This window comes from Triticum urartu, chromosome 1A (genome assembly GCF_056163025.1).
Source record: "Triticum urartu cultivar PI428250 chromosome 1A, HENAU_Tu73, whole genome shotgun sequence".
In the NCBI taxonomy this organism is placed as follows: Eukaryota; Viridiplantae; Streptophyta; class Magnoliopsida; order Poales; family Poaceae; genus Triticum; species Triticum urartu.
The window spans coordinates 57,243,751-57,259,828 of record NC_141873.1 but is presented as its reverse complement, the minus strand read 5'-3'; the positions used below and the strand labels follow the sequence as shown (position 1 = coordinate 57,259,828).

General features: G+C 45.0%; 1 protein-coding gene across 11 annotated transcripts; it reads left to right on the top strand.

The window, feature by feature from the left end:
- The first annotated feature begins 2,386 nt into the window (after positions 1-2,386).
- On the top strand, positions 2,387-6,060 carry LOC125546349 (uncharacterized). 11 transcript variants are annotated; one of them, XR_007300616.2, is made up of 6 exons: positions 2,388-2,895; positions 3,119-3,215; positions 3,653-3,928; positions 4,033-4,072; positions 4,350-4,509; positions 5,303-6,059. XR_007300616.2 is itself a non-coding variant. In XM_048710600.2 (5 exons), the coding sequence occupies exons 1-5, from the start codon at positions 2,789-2,791 to the stop codon at positions 4,421-4,423; spliced, it is 594 nt and encodes a 197-aa protein (XP_048566557.2). In that variant the 5' UTR covers positions 2,389-2,788; the 3' UTR covers positions 4,424-4,866. The 11 variants fall into 11 exon arrangements, 4 of the variants coding, with proteins under 4 accessions (XP_048566557.2, XP_087402812.1, XP_048566582.2 ...); XR_015618483.1 differs by lacking the exon at positions 5,303-6,059 and adding an exon at positions 4,585-4,866; XR_015618488.1 differs by lacking the exon at positions 4,033-4,072 and having other exon boundaries at positions 5,303-6,060.
- The last annotated feature ends 10,018 nt before the right edge of the window (positions 6,061-16,078 follow it).

Here is a 16,078-nt window from a genome sequence, read left to right as displayed (position 1 = left end):
ACGGCTGCGGAGCCGCGTAGTACGCCTGATGCGCCGGCGGGCACGACACGGGAAGGGTCGGTGCAGGAGCCCGTGGAATCGGCATGGTGTAGGCATGAACAACACCGGTCCACGGGTTGTAGCCGGAGGCGCATGGAGGGGGCACATGAAACTGTTGTTGTTGCTGCTGCTGACGGGGCTGGCCGGTGCCCTGCGGCTGTTGCTGCTGACTGCCGTGGCGGCCCCCACTGCGCCGGCCCCCGCGGCGCCGTTCGGCGGGAGGGGCGGGAGGACCATAGGGCAGTAGAAGCAGCCCCGGCTGCGAGTGCGCCGGGTACGATGGTGATGCTGGGAAGGACGCCTGGTGGCGCGGCGGTGGGGGTGCGGCCGGGGCGGCGGGAGGCGTCAAGGGCCCGCCACGGGTGGTGCCAGTGGTGAGGGCGGTGTGGATGGCCCGCGCCTTCACCTGCTTCATCCGCCACTTCTTCAAGCGGAGGTACACAACGAACTTAGCGAAGGACGGGTTGGGGATGAGGCTGAAGTTCGTCGCGGCGTTGCCGAAGTCCTTGTTGAGTTCGGCAGTGAGCGTGCTGAGGAGGAGGTCATCATCGATCTTCACGCTAATATTGCAAAGCTCATCAGCGAGAGTCTTCAGGCGGCGACAATAGTCGTCGACGGAGGTGTTGTCCTGGTGACACCCAAAAACTCTTGCTGCAAAAAGATGCGACGCTGGAGCTGATTGTCGGTGAAGAGTCCGTTTAGCTTGGTCCACACGGCGCATGCATCGTCACCGTCCTCCACGACCGTCTGAAAGAGGTCTGTCGAGATGGTGAAGAAGAACCCGCGGACGATGGTGGTGTCGATGGTGGACCAGTCATGAAACTCGGAAACGAGGCTGGAGTCGATGGTGCCGTCCACGTGGTCGATGAGATGATACTCCCGGAACACGAGAGAGAAATACGTCTTCCACGTGTAGTAGTAGGAGTCCGCCTGCTAGAGACGAATCGGCACCTGCTCGAAGATATTCAAGTTGCGGATGTCGTTCATGTCGAGAGGGTTAGCGTCGGCGAATAGGTTGGAGTTGATAAACACAGAGGATGTGACGGACGACATGACGACGGACGGCGGCTTCGGCGGCTCGGGCGAGCGGGCGGCTCGGCAGTGGCGATCCTAGCGATGCAGCGGGGCGATGCGGGTGCAGCGGTGCAGGGATGCAGCAGGGCGATGCAGCGATGCGGGTGCAGCGGGGATGCAACATATTGCGGCGGGGCTAGCAATTGGGTTGGAGTAGTACGCGAGGCAGAGAGGCGGGTGCAGCGATCAGGCGATTGCAGCGGGGCTAGCGATCGGCCTGTCGCGACGCAGGCTGGCGCAGCTGGGGTAGCACACGCAGGAGAGGCGGCTGGAGTAGCACGCGGCGGCGGCGGAAGCGAGGAAAATACTTAAAAAACTGATACCATGTATATTGTGGGAATTGCACATTGTATTGCACTCGTGTATAGGTACGTATATATGATGTATAATGATGGGCCACGAATCTCAACTATACAAGGAATTAGGAGACGGGTCCAATATACAATATGCACATAACACATATACTCAACAATTTCAACTATAAATTCGATGATCTTGCCCCTGGAGACTATTATCTGGATCTGCATTTTGCTGAGATAGTGCACACGGATGTGCCAAAAGGAATCAAATCATTTGATGTGCTCGTGCAAGATGACAAGGCAAACTTACTGACTTGTCTGTCTTTTTAAATTTCGTTGCATGGTTTCCTTATCCACATTTGGCTCAAACAGTCTACCTATTTTGTTCACAGATTTTGTCTTAACTTGATGTGTTTGTGGTAGTTTGAAGGTAACAGGCTCCTTCAGGTGCTTGACATTAGGGCTTTTTTTGGGGGTAAGAGCAATGGTGCTATCATCAACTTCCAGGGAATAAGAGGGAACCCATGGTTTGCGGCATCTGCATTCGGAAAGCCCCACCAACACCAGGTACTTTGTTTATTTTAGATGCAATGTGCTCATTCTCGAGCTTGCATTCCCATCGGTAATCTTTGCGTTGAACGTAAAGCAGCAAAGTTAGGTACACCTGGGAGTGGCTTATGCAAAGAATGTTAACTGACGTTGAGATTTCTTCATCTATTCATGTCAGTTTTTTCACAAACTATTTTTCAAGAGAATTTTTACGGTACATCATACTACTAACCAATATAATGGGTAGTATCTAGCTGATCCAACGGTTAATGTGGATCAAACAAATTATCGCTTTAGGGTGTATTGGCTTAGCGTCGCTGCAATTTTACAGAAAAATCCCTCTGTTATTTAGAATTCAACCCGCAGTCCTTTTTTGAGTGACTACGTGAGATACCGTTTCATTTTTCAGAAACGTCCCTGTAGTTTAGTACATTCAACCCGCAGCCCTCAAATCATACATCACGCCACGATCCCCTTCCTGTCCCCCACGCACGGGCGGTCGCCGCCGGCGTCGCCGCCGCCGCCTTCCTCGCTGAGTCCGCGGCCGAAATCCACGCAGGGAGAAGAGGTATCCATCCCTTCGACGCCTTCCTCTCCCTCAAGCCTCGACCTCGCCGGCAGCCCTCCTCCCGTCCCAAGTCCAGGAGACGCATGGGAACGGCGGCGGTGGCGAGGCGTCTCGCGCGCACGGACACCCCCACCCTACGCCCGCTCTTGCGCGCTGCCCTGCGAGGTTTAAGGCATCGCGCCTGCTGCGCTCCCTTGTGGCGATGATGTGGCTTACTGCTGCCATACAGCGCCTCATCGAGGAGTAGAGCAGCTGCCCCATGCCAGCCAAGATCTTCCAGATCCTCTCCACCCTGCCACCGTCATTGCAGGAGGACTTTAACGAGTGGTCACCAAGAAGCTGCCCCAAATCCTACAAAAGGCTCAGGTAAGAATACATACGTACATTAACCTCAATATCTACTTGATTAATTCAGTTATAACACTTTCCTTTTGAACCAATATATGCACTTTCAGTTGAGACACTCATCTTGCTAATTAAATTGTGTGGAAAATCTTACATGGGCAGTTTAATTGTGTGATTGCTGAGTGGTCCAGTGAGTAGTGCTTCTATAAGCAAGGGAATGATAGAATGATGCACGATTCTACAGGTTAGATGAGCCGCTGACAAAGACACACCTCTATTCTGAATTTTTACATGCGAAGATGGACCATCAGCTACGGAATATGTTGGCTAACCTCTCACAGGTTGCTAACAAATTTTTTCTTATTGTCATCTTGGTAATTGACATTGGTGGTATTGTCTTTTAGTTCAACAGAAAGTTGTTCAAGTGAAAATTCAGAGGAACATGTGGAACAAAAGACATGGTATAAAAAGGAAAGGAAAGACTAAACAGTACAATGATGCAGGTTCAGGTTTCATATGTTGTCTTCGCTGCCTCATGAATATGCTAGCATGGTTGTCTTCTGGATTATGCACATGTCTTTGTTTGCCATATACTCTCGACACATTGTGTAGTATGTACTAATTCTAGGGAGACTGATCTCATATTGTTCACTCTTCAGAATTAGTATTTATAAGTTTTTGTGTGGTTTTAGCACCTCAGTTAAGAAATAAATATTAGCCTTCTCTAAAGAGGTTTGTTGCCTTGCTTTTTAACCTTTTCCCCTGTTCAAATTGTCAGATGATGGCTACAGATATGGACACTTGTATACATACGGGATGTGGAATGTTTCCTCCGTCAATGCCGTCCTTTAATCCAGTTAATGATGCTGAAGTTTTCAATGGCTTTGGCACCACATACATATGGGATGTTTCCTCCGTCAATGGCTCAATACTGTCCTTCAATCCAGTTAATGATGCTGAAGTTTTTAATGGCTTTGGCATGCAAAGCCATCCAAATGTGGAAAATAGATCTGTTGGTTGCAATGAGGGAGTTGTATATGAAGAAGCTCTACAGGTATATAATGTTACGAGTCACTGTAGAAATAGTATATGCTTAATTGCCTGGTTACTTTGATCGAAATCTAATTACTATGGATGGTAAACAGAAATTTTATGCAGCATATCAGTCAAGAAACAAAGGAAGAAGATCTGTCTCAAGGTGCGTCGGGTCGGCGATGGGTCTCTGTTAGGCATGAACTGAGCTATCAATAATTTGTATATGTTTAGTCTGTTAGTACAATTTGCCAGGTTATTTGGAGAAGGGAAACCAGTAGAAACAATTATAATTGATAAAAATGCATGGTTGCATGTGCTTTCTCTTTACACTAAGCAATGGATAAATATTCCAGCTTTATTTTTCCTTTTGTATTTGGCTTTTTTTCTTGGTGGCTAATCTATAACTACCCAGTAGTAATGACTTTCTCTTTTTACATCAGCGGGATTTAATCGATGGAGTTCCGCTGCTAAAGGACGTGAGAGGCAGTCCCATCATTGGAAGTTTACTGTTTGAATCACAGGGATCTGGGATTACATAAGCACATACTTTACTGAATTCTATAGTTCTATTCGTTGGCACATCGGTTGATCAGTTTTGAGGTAAAGCGAAGTTGTTATCCGAAAAATACTTACCTACTTTAGGAAGGTCCAAATAGAAAAAATGTTGGTTTTCAGGTATGCTAGCATTCAAATCTACTTCGGACACCAGATCACACATCAAAATTTTGATACCTGAAATGGTAGCTTCAGAAGAAGGGTGTCAAAATAGATTCATGGTCTCTTTGCTTAGTTCTATGCTTCTCAAAATGCTTTAGTATATGCCCATAATATCATAGTACGAATTGTTCTATGAGCAGTTTCCTTTGTCTACCATCAGGGATAGTAATTCATTCGGTAATCTGATATGTATATGTTCTGCATTTCTGACTGAAATAATGGTAAGTTTGGCTTTGGCAATTGGTGTGTGTAGTTTTTTCAGTTGATATAATTTGATCATGCTGAAGGCAAGATATACATCATGGTTACTTCAGGTAGCTTAAAGGGTGTGGGTCAGTGTTAAATGTGAAATAGCTTTACCGGGCAAGTTGTTTCACTTCTTTACATTCAAGAGTTAAACCAGGGACGAAGCACAATCAGACACTCTGTTTTTGCAAAATATTTTCTACCTTCCTCTGTCGTTGAAGTGTATTGGCTTTCTTTCTTACAATACAAAACTGAAAAGTATTGTTTAATAAACTATAATCGAATTTTTCTAAGGTGGCGATGAGAAAAATTGTGAACAAGATAGAACACACTCAGTATGGTACCTGTGTTTCTTAATCAAGGTCCTGAATTTAGCTTGACGAACTATCAATTCAAATAGATCATAGAACAATGGTTATAACTTTAGTAGGGCATTCTGTCCTGGAAATACAATTGTTGATAGATCTGCTTTCCTGCGATCAAGAGACAAAGAAAACTGGAACGAAGCAATCCTGTTACTGAATTTTCGTGTATATATACGTGCGTCATCCCTCAAGAGAACTCTTAGTCAGAGTCGAACTCTGCATCCTCTCCGCCTTCCCTAACCCCTCTCATAAATATCGTCTTCGGTGGCTTGGGGGAGAGGAGCGGAGTGGGGTTTGGATCCCGTGGATGCGGACGAGAGAAGCAAAACATTGATGCCGGCGGCAAGGGCTTTTTCGAGACTCTGAACGTGCTGCTTGACAGAGCTTGGACATGTGCAACGGAGGCTCGCCGCCGTCGGGATCCGGCCACCACGGGCTCCCAGCGTCAGATCCGTAGGTACCGGAACCAATCTTGCAGCCACCGTTGGTTTCTCTCGGAGCAAGTGCCGCTGGGATCCGGCTACCACAAGCTCCCCAGGGTTGGATTCGTCTGTCCTGGAGCCGACCCTGCACCCTGTGCTCCTTTCTCTCGGAGCAAGCAAGCGATTGACGTAGCAGCGGCACGAGGGAGCGAGCTCTGCCTCGAGGTGCCACTGGGGCAGACAACCACGAGCTCCTCCACCACCATCTCCTCCCCTACCCGGGTTCATTTGCTCATCTCTGTAGGGATTGTGTAGCGACCAGATCTCAAACAGTCTAATCTCTGTACTCCGGTGTCATCCCTAGATCAGTAATGCTGACACCACACAGTACTCGGAGGATTTATAGCAGAGTAGCAATCACACACTTATTACATCGAGTATCTCAAAAGAGAACTTATTACAATAAATATGGCTTAAGGCCATCTAATAACGATAACAGCGGAAGGCTTGGAAGATAAGTGAGTCCATCAACTCCAACGGCATCACTGAGTATAGAACCACGACCTAAAAACTCCTTAATCGTCGTCTGAAAAGTCTGCAACATTAACGTTGCAGCCCGAAACGGGTCAGCACATGGAATATGCTGGCAATGTAACACATAGAGAGTAATGGAATGAAACACCTATACTATATGCATATTTGGCTGGTGAAAATCTCTATGGTTACAGTTTTGCGTAAAGCCAATTTTTCCGTACTACAAAGGAATAAATTTATTTAACTATCATGGTAGTTGTTAAACATTGAGAATGGTTGACAGCATTCTCAATCCCAATTAAGCATCATCATTAAACAAAACCCAACAAAATTAATTTAGAGTAACATGTTGAGATTCACATGATAATCCAAGTACTAGATACTCAAGATGTCCATAACCGGGGACACGGCTAACCATGATTAGTTTATTACACTCTGCAGAGGTTTGCACACTTTTCCCCACAAGACTCGATCGCCTCCGTTGGGTTTCTCGCACTACAGGATGTTTGAGAAGACGGATGACCGAGACATGGTCTTTCAGAAATGCTAGCACCTTACGATCGGGTAGACCGTACCACCTACATCCCCTACATCTGCTAGTCTACCACTGTAAGAGTTCGCACGACTTAGTCAACTATGCTAGAGCCCATAATAGCTTGTGGCTGCACACGGAAGTTTCTAGTATGAATAGTCTCATGATCCCTTTGAGCCTGGGTGGCGGTCCAAAAGAAAACAGGCAAGTCCTGGAATACCCAGGTGCCTCAATCCACCCAGATGTGTGTTTAAATTGCCACCTTAGATAAACCATTAATTAAAAAAAACTCACATCTGTCATGGATATCACTCACCCAATCCACGTCTACTAGCATAGCATGGCATAATAAGCAAACGTAGAAGTAACTTCCAAAGGTTTGATAATAAACAGGTAATAGGTACTACCTCATCTACTTCTCATCCCACAATTTAATTAGATCCTAACCATGCAATGTGTGAGGATTGATCTAATGCAATAAAACTGGTTAGTAGAAAAGGTATAATCAAAGTGTTACTTGCCTTGCTGATGATCCGGGAAACCTAGCGATTCGAAGTAACAAGCGGCGCACTCCGGGTATTCTATCGCAGACAAACAAACAAGCATACAATAAGTACTCATCTAATGCACATGTAGAACTCAAATAAGAGATCTAACCAGAAGGTTCAACTTAAGAACTTCGGTTGGCAAAAAGAATCAAATCGAACGAAGCAACGAAAATCAAACGGCGAAAGAAAACAACTTCGTTCTACTAATCTGGATCTAGGGCAAATTTTACAGTAGCAACATCTTGTTTAAATTGGTTAAACGGATAGAGGGTTTTGAGACGAAACTCTAGGCGCTTGAATCGCCTGATTCCGATAAACGAGCGAAAAGTTAAACTAAAACAAAAATCGGATCAGGAATCACGATCAGAAAAATCGCGGATTTAATCCGAGAAAAAGAAAAACGACGAACGCTCGCTAAATTAAATAAACCGGAAAAACCGATCTATTAAAAAAACCAAATCTAAAATAAACCGACGGAAAAACCGAACGGTTTTTCAAAAAAAAACAGCGCGGATTTCGGGGCGGCGGCGGACCTCGGGCGTCGTGCGGCGGCGGCGGCGTCCGGCTACGGCGGCGGTGAGGCGACGCGGCGGCGGGAGCTGGGGGCGGCTCGGGCTAGGATTAGCTCTGGCTGGGCCTCCCCCCCGGCTTAAATAGCCTAACGGGCCGGGAGTCCTAGTCGGACACGGCCCTAGGTCGGTTCGATTTTTTTAAAAATAATAATTACGCGTAGAAGAAAATAAAAAGAAATACTAAACGGACTCCAAAAATTCCGAAATAAATTTTCACGAGCTTCTAAAATCAAGCCACACAAGGTGAACATTTATTTGGGACCTAAATGCAATTTTGAAAAACACACATTTTTCCTAAATTCAAATAAAACACCGAAAAACTCCGAAATAAAATCTTATTTGATTTTATTATTAAATCCTCAATATTTCTTTATTTTGGGAAAGTCATTTTATTCCCTCTCTCATATTTTTGTAATAGAAATAATTGATAATAAAATAAATAAAATCAAATGATCCTATTCTTATAATTTGAGAAAAGTCAAATATGAAAATAACGAAATCCCCAACTCTCTCCATGGGTCATTGAGTTGCGTAGAATTTCTAGGATCAACCAAAATGCAAAATAAAATATGGTATGCAATGATGATCTAATGTATAACATTCCAAATTGAAAATTTGGGATGTTACAAACCTACCCCCTTAAGATGAATCTCGCCCTCGAGATTCGGGTTGGCTAGAAAATAGGTGAGGGTGGTCCTTGATCAAATCTTCTTCTCGCTCCCAGGTGGCTTCATCCTCTGTGTGGTGGTCCACTGAACTTTGCAAAACTTGATAACCTTGCTGCGAGTTACTCGGCTGGCAAACTCGAGGATTTTAATTGGTTTCTCCTCGTACGTCAAATCGTTATCCAACTGAATAGTTTCCAAGGGCACTGTGTCTCTCAACGGTATGTCAGCCATCTCCGCGTGACATTTCTTTAACTGAGAAACGTGGAACACATCGTGAACTCCTGACAATCCTTCGGGCAATTCCAACTTGTAGGCCACTTCTCCCATACGCTCCAAAACTCGATATGGTCCTACAAATCGTGGTGCTAACTTCCCTTTAACTCCAAAACACTTTGTTCCCCGAAGTGGAGATACTCGAAGATAAGCTCTATCTCCAATTTCGTAAACTGTCTCCTTACGTTTAGAATCTGCATAACTTTTCTGCCTGGACTGGGCTATCTTGAGCCTATCGCGAATCAACTTCACCTTCTGTTCAGACTCTTTAATCAAGTCAGGTCCAAACAACTGGCGGTCTCCAACTTCGTCCCACGATAACGGTGTCCTGCACCTCCTTTCGTACAAGGCTTCGAAAGAGGCCATCTTTAAACTGGTTTGGTAACTGTTGTTGTAAGAGAACTCTGCATATGGCAAATTATCGTCCCAACTAGATCCATAATCTAGCGCACAAGCTCTCAGCACATCCTCCAAAATCTGATTGACTCTCTCGGTCTGTCCATCTGTCTGTGGATGAAAAGCTGTACTGAATTCTAGCCTGGTACCCAAAGTTTCGTGCAACTGCTTCTAGAACTTTGAGGTAAACTGGGTTCCTCTATCTGATACGATACTCCTCGGAACTCCATGCAGACATACGATCCTGGTCATGTATATCTTTGCCAATTTAGCACTGGTGTAAGTGGTCTTTACTGGGATGAAATGAGCTACTTTCGTTAATCGATCGGCTACAACCCAAATCGAGTCATAGCCTGAACGAGTCTTGAGTAATCCTATGATAAAATCCATGCCTAGCTTATCCCACTTCCATTCGGGTATCGGCAATGGTTGTAACAATCCCGCTGGCTTCTGATGCTCTGCCTTTACTCTCTGACATACATCACAAACTGCTACATACTCCGCAATATCCTTCTTCATTCCGGTCCACCAGAAAATATCCTTCAGATCCAAATACATCTTGGTATTTCCTGGGTGAATTGAATACGGTGAGTCATGTGCCTCTTGCAGTATCAACTTCCTGATCTCCGGGTCATTGGGCACGTAAATGCGGTCTTCAAACCATAGGGTATCGTGCTCATCCTCACGAAATCCCTTAGCTTTTCCTTTGCTCGGTTTCGCCTTAATGGAGGCAATCTCTTTGTCAGTCTTCTGAGCTTCTCTGATTCTATCCATCAAAGTTGACTGAATCTCCAATGCTGCTACATAGCCTCTCGGAACTATTTCCAAATATAGTTCACGAAGACTTTCTGCTAACTCCTTGGATATTTCTCCCGTCATTAATGTATTGACATGGCTCTTACGGCTTAATGCGTCAGCTACTACATTAGCCTTTCCGGGATGGTATTGCAATCTCATATCATAATCCTTGATGAGCTCCAACCATCTCCTTTGTCTGAGATTCAACTCCTTCTGGGTGAAAATGTACTTCAAACTCTTATGATCCGTGTACACCTCACAATGGTTTCCAATGAGGAAATGCCTCCATGTCTTCAGTGCATGCACTACGGCTGCTAATTCCAAATCATGTGTGGCATAATTCAACTCATGAGGCTTCAGTTGTCTTGAGGCATATGAAACAACTCTCCCTTCCTACATAAGCACTGCTCCAAGTCCTCGACGTGAAGCGTCGCAATACACCTCATAATCTTTGGTCTGGTCTGGCAAAATCAACACTGGTGAGGTAACCAAATGTTTCTTCAACTCCTGGAAACTAGCCTCACATTCCTCTGTCCATATGAACTTGGTATCTTTCTTTAACAACTCAGTCATAGGCTTTGCAATCTTTGAGAAATTCTCAATAAATCTCCGGTAGTATCCTACGAGTCCAAGAAAACTCTGGATCTCTCCAATTGTTGTTGGGGCTTCCCACTTGGTCACGGTATCAACTTTAGTGGGATCAACTGATATACCTTCTCCAGATATAACGTGTCCGAGGAATCGTACTTCCTTCAACCAGAACTCACATTTGCTGAACTTGGCATATAATTGATGTTCTCTGAGCTTTCCAAGTACCAAACGCAAATGCTCCTTATGCTCCTCTTCATTCTTCGAATAAACCAGGATATCATCAATGAACACTACGACGAACTTATCCAAGAACTCCATAAATACTTTGTTCATCATGTTCATAAAATAGGCAGGTGCGTTAGTCAGACCAAATGACATAACTATAGGAAATATGCCCTAGAGGCAATAATAAATTAGTTATTATCATATTTCCTTGTTCATGATAATCGTTTATTATCCATGCTAGAATTGTATTGTTAGGAAACTCAGATACATGTGTGGATACATAGACAACACCATGTCCCTAGTAAGCCTCTAGTTGACTAGCTCGTTGATCAATAGATGGTTACGGTTTCCTGACCATGGACATTGGATGTCGTTGATAACGGGATCACATCATTAGGAGAATGATGTGATGGACAAGACCCAATCCTAAGCCTAGCACAAAGATCGTGTAGTTCGTATGCTAAAGCTTTTCTAATGTCAAGTATCATTTCCTTAGACCATGAGATTGTGCAACTCCCGGATACCGTATGAGTGCTTTGGGTGTGCCAAACGTCACAACGTAACTGGGTGGCTATAAAGGTACACTACAGGTATCTCTGAAAGTGTCTGTTGGGTTGGCACGAATCGAGACTGGGATTTGTCACTCCGTGTAAACGGAGAGGTATCTTTGGGCCCACTCGGTAGGACATCATCATAATGTGCACAATGTGATCAAGGAGTTGATCACGGGATGATGTGTTACGGAACGAGTAAAGAGACTTGCCGATAACGAGATTGAACAAGGTATCGGACACCGACGATCGAATCTCGGGCGAGTACAATACCGCTGGACAAAGGGAATTGTATACGGGATTGATTGAATCCTCGACATCATGGTTCATCCGATGAGATCATCGTGGAACATGTGGGAGCCAACATGGGTATCCAGATCCCGCTGTTGGTTATTGGCCGGAGAGTTGTCTCGGTCATGTCTGCATGGTTCCCGAACCCGTAGGGTCTACACACTTAAGGTTCGATGACGCTAGGGTTATAGGGAAAGTATGTACGCGGTTACCGAATGTTGTTCGGAGTTCCGGATGAGATCCCGGACGTCACGAGGAGTTCCGGAATGGTCCGGAGGTAAAGATTGATATATAGGAAGTATGGTTTTGGCCACCGGAAGTGTTCCGGGCATCACCGGTAGTGTACCAGGACCACCGGAGGGGTCCGGGGTCCACCAGGAGGGGCCACCAGCCCTGGAGGCTTGCGTGGGCCATAAGTGGGAAGGGACCAGCCCCTATGTGGGCTGGGGCGCCTCCCACCAAGGCCCAAGGCGTCCTCAAGAGGAGAGGGTGCAAACCCTAGGCGCAGATGGGCCCTAAGACCCACCCTAGGTGCGCCCCCCTCTCTCTCCCCCTTGGCCGCCTCCCAGATGGGATCTGGGGGCTGCCGCCACCCCTAGGGAGGGAACCCTAGGTGGGGGCGCAGCCCCTCCCCTCCCCCTATATATACTTGAGGTTTGGGGCTGCCCAACACATGTGATTTGCTCTCCCTGTTGGCGCAGCCCTACCCCTCTCCCTCCTCGTCTCTCGTAGTGCTTGGCGAAGCCCTGCTGGAGTCCCGCGCTCCTCCACCACCACCACGCCGTCGTGTTGCTGCTGGATGGAGTCTTCCCCAACCTCTCCTTCTCCCCTTGCTGGGTCAAGGCGTAGGAGACGTCACCGAGCTGTACATGTGTTGAACACGGAGGTGCCGTCCGTTCGGTACTAGGATCATCGGTGATTTGGATCACGACGAGTACGACTCCATCAACCCCGTTCACTTGAACGCTTCCGCTTAGCGATCTACAAGGGTATGTAGATGCACTCTCCTTCCCCTCGTTGCTAGATTAATCCATAGATTGATCTTGATGATGCGTAGAAAATTTTGAATTTCTGCTACGATCCCCAATAGTGGCATCATGAGCTAGGTCTATGCGTAGTTTCTATGCACGAGTAGAACACAAAGTAGTTGTGGGTGTCGATTTTGTCAATTTACTTGTCGTTACTAGTCTTTTTGATTCGGCGGCATTGTGGGATGAAGCGGCCCGAACCAACCTTACACGTACGCTTACGTGAGACCGGTTCCACCGACTGACATGCACTAGTTGCATAAGGTGGCTGGTGGGTGTCTGTATCTCCCACTTTAGTCGGATCGGATTCGATGAACAGGGTCCTTATGAAGGGTAAATAGAAATTGGCAATTCACGTTGTGGTTTTGGCGTAGGTAAGAAACGTTCTTGCTAGCAACCTATAGCAGCCACGAAAAAAACTTGCAACAACAATTAGAGGACGTCTAAGTTGTTTTTGCAGCAAGTGTTTTGTGATGTGATATGGCCAAAGGATGTGATGAATGATATATGTGATGTATGAGATGATCATGTTCTTGTAATAGGAATCACGACTTGCATGTCGATGAGTATGACAACCGGCAAGAGCCATAGGAGTTGTCTTAATTTATTTATGACCTGCGTGTCAACATAAACGTCATGTAATTACTTTACTTTATTGCTAACCGTTAGCTGTAGTAGTAGAAGTAATAGTTGGCGAGACAACTTCATGGAGACACGATGATGGAGATCATGGTGTCATGCCGGTGACGATAATGATCATGGAGCCCCGAAGATGGAGATCAAAAGGAGCAAAATGATATTGGCCATATCATGTCACTTTTTGATTGCATGTGATGTTTATCATGTTTTTGCATCTTATTTGCTTAGAACGACGGTAGTAAATAAGATGATCCCTCATTAAAATTTCAAGAAAGTGTTCCCCCTAACTGTGCACCGTTGCGAAAGTTCGTCGTTTCGAAGCACCACGTGATGATCGGGTGTGATAGATTCTAACGTTCACATACAACGGGTGTAAGACAGATTTACACACGCGAAACACTTAGGTTGACTTGACGAGCCTAGCATGTACAGACATGGCCTCGGAACACAAGAGACCGAAAGGTCGAGCATGAGTCGTATGGTAGATATGATCAACATGAAGATGTTCACCGATGATGACTAGTCCGTCTCACGTGATGATCGGACACGGCCTAGTTGACTCGGATCATGTAATCACTTAGATGACTAGAGGGATGTCTTTGTGAGTGGGAGTTCATAAGATGAACTTAATTATCCCGAACATAGTCAAAAGGTCTTCGCAAATTATGTCGTGGCTCGCGCTTCAGTTCTACTGTTTAGATATGTTCCTAGAGAAAATTTAGTTGAAAGTTGATAGTAGCAATTATGCGGACTAGGTCCGTAAACTGAGGATTGTCCTCATTGCTTCATAGAAGGCTTATGTCCTTAATGCACCGCTCAGTGTGCTGAACCTCGAACGTCGTCTGTGGATGTTGCGAACATCTGACATACACATTTTGATAACTACGTGATAGTTCAGTTAAACGGTTTAGAGTTGAGGCACCGAAGATGTTTTGAAACGTCACGAAACATATGAGATGTTTCGAGGGCTGAAATTGGGATTTCAGGCTCATGCCCACGTCAAGAGGTATAAGACCTCCGACGATTTTCTTAGCCTGCAAACTAAGGGAGAAAAGCTCAATTGTTGAGCTTGTGCTCAGATTGTCTGAGTACAACAATCATTTGTATCGAGTGGGAGTTGATCTTCCAGATGAGATAGTGATGTTTCTCCGAAGTCATTACCACCAAGCTGCTAGAGCTTCGTGATGAACTATAATATATCAGGGACATATATGATGATCCTTGAGATATTCGCGATGTTTGACACCACAAAAGTAGAAATCAAGAAGGAGCATCAATTGTTGATGGTTGGTGAAACCACTAGTTTTAAGAAGGGCAAGGGCAAGGGCTAGAAGGGATACTTCATGAAACGGCAAATCAGTTGCTGCTCTAGTGAAGAAACCCAAGGTTGAACCCAAACCCGAGACTAAGTGCTTCTGTAATAAGAGGAACAGCCACTGGAGCAGAATTACCCTAGATACTTGGTAGATGAGAAGGCTGGCAAGGTCGATAGAAGTATATTGGATATACATTGTGTTAATGTATACTTTACTAGTACTCCTAGTAGCACCATGGTATTAGATACCGGTTCGGTTGCTAAGTGTTAGTAAACTTGAAATAAAAGGCTGCGGAGTAAACGGAGACTAGCTAAAGGTGAGCTGGCGATATGTGTTGGAAGTTTTTCCAAGCTTGATGTGATCAAGCATCGCACGCTCCCTCTACCATCGAGATTGGTGTTTGCGTTGAGCATAGACATGATTGGATTATGTCTATCGCAATACGGTTATCCATTTAAGGAGAATAATGGTTACTCTGTTTATTAATAATACCTTCAATGGTCTTGCACCTAAAATGAATGGTTTATTGAATCTCGATCGTAGTGATACACATGTTCATGCCAAAAGATATAAGATAGTAATGATAGTACCACCTACTTGTGGCACTGCCACGTAAGTCATATCGGTATAAAACGCATGAAGAAGCTCCATGTTGATGGATCTTTGGGCTCACTCGTTTTTGAAAAGTTTGAGACATGCGAACCATGTCTATTGGTGTATATGCATGAAGAAACTCCATGCAAATGGACCGTTTGGACTCACTTGATTTTGAATCACTTGAGACATGCAAATCATACCACATGGGCAAGATGACTGAAAGCCTCGTTTTCAGTAAAATGGAACTAGAAAGCAACTTGTTGGAAGTAATACATTTTGATGTGTGCAGTCCAATGAGTGCTGAGGCGTGTAGTGGATATCGTTATGTTCTTACTTCACAGATGATTTGAGTAGATGTTGAGTATATTTACTTGATGAATCACGAGTCTGAATTATTGAAAGGTTCAAGTAATTTCAGGGTGAAGTTGAAAGATCGTCGTGACAAGAGGATAAAATATCTATGATATGATCATAGAGATGAATATCTGAATTACGAGTTTGGCACAGAATTAAGACATTGTGGAAATTGTTTCACAACTAATACAGCCTGGAACACCATAGTGTGATGGTGTGTCCGAACATCATAACTGCACCTTATTGGATATGATGCATACCATGATGTCTCTTATCGAATTACCACGATAGTTTATGGGTTAGGCATTAGAGACAACCACATTCACTTTAAATAGGGCACCATGTAATTCCGATGAGATGACACCGTATGAACTATGGTTTAGAGAAACCTAAGCTGTCATTTCTTAAAAGTTTGGGGCTGCGACGCTTATGTGGAAAAGTTTCAGGCTGATAAGCTCGAACCCAAAGCGGATAAATGCATCTTCATAGGACACCCAAAACAGTTG

Bases quoted from the DNA above. Each gene is read 5' to 3' on its own strand.
- LOC125546349 (XM_048710600.2), top strand. From the start codon at position 2,789: ATGCCAGCCAAGATCTTCCAGATCCTCTCCACCCTGCCACCGTCATTG. The intron at 2,896-3,118 runs GTAAGAATACAT...ACGATTCTACAG, and splicing joins AAATCCTACAAAAGGCTCAG to GTTAGATGAGCCGCTGACAA. The intron at 3,216-3,652 runs GTTGCTAACAAA...TCAAATTGTCAG, and splicing joins TGTTGGCTAACCTCTCACAG to ATGATGGCTACAGATATGGA.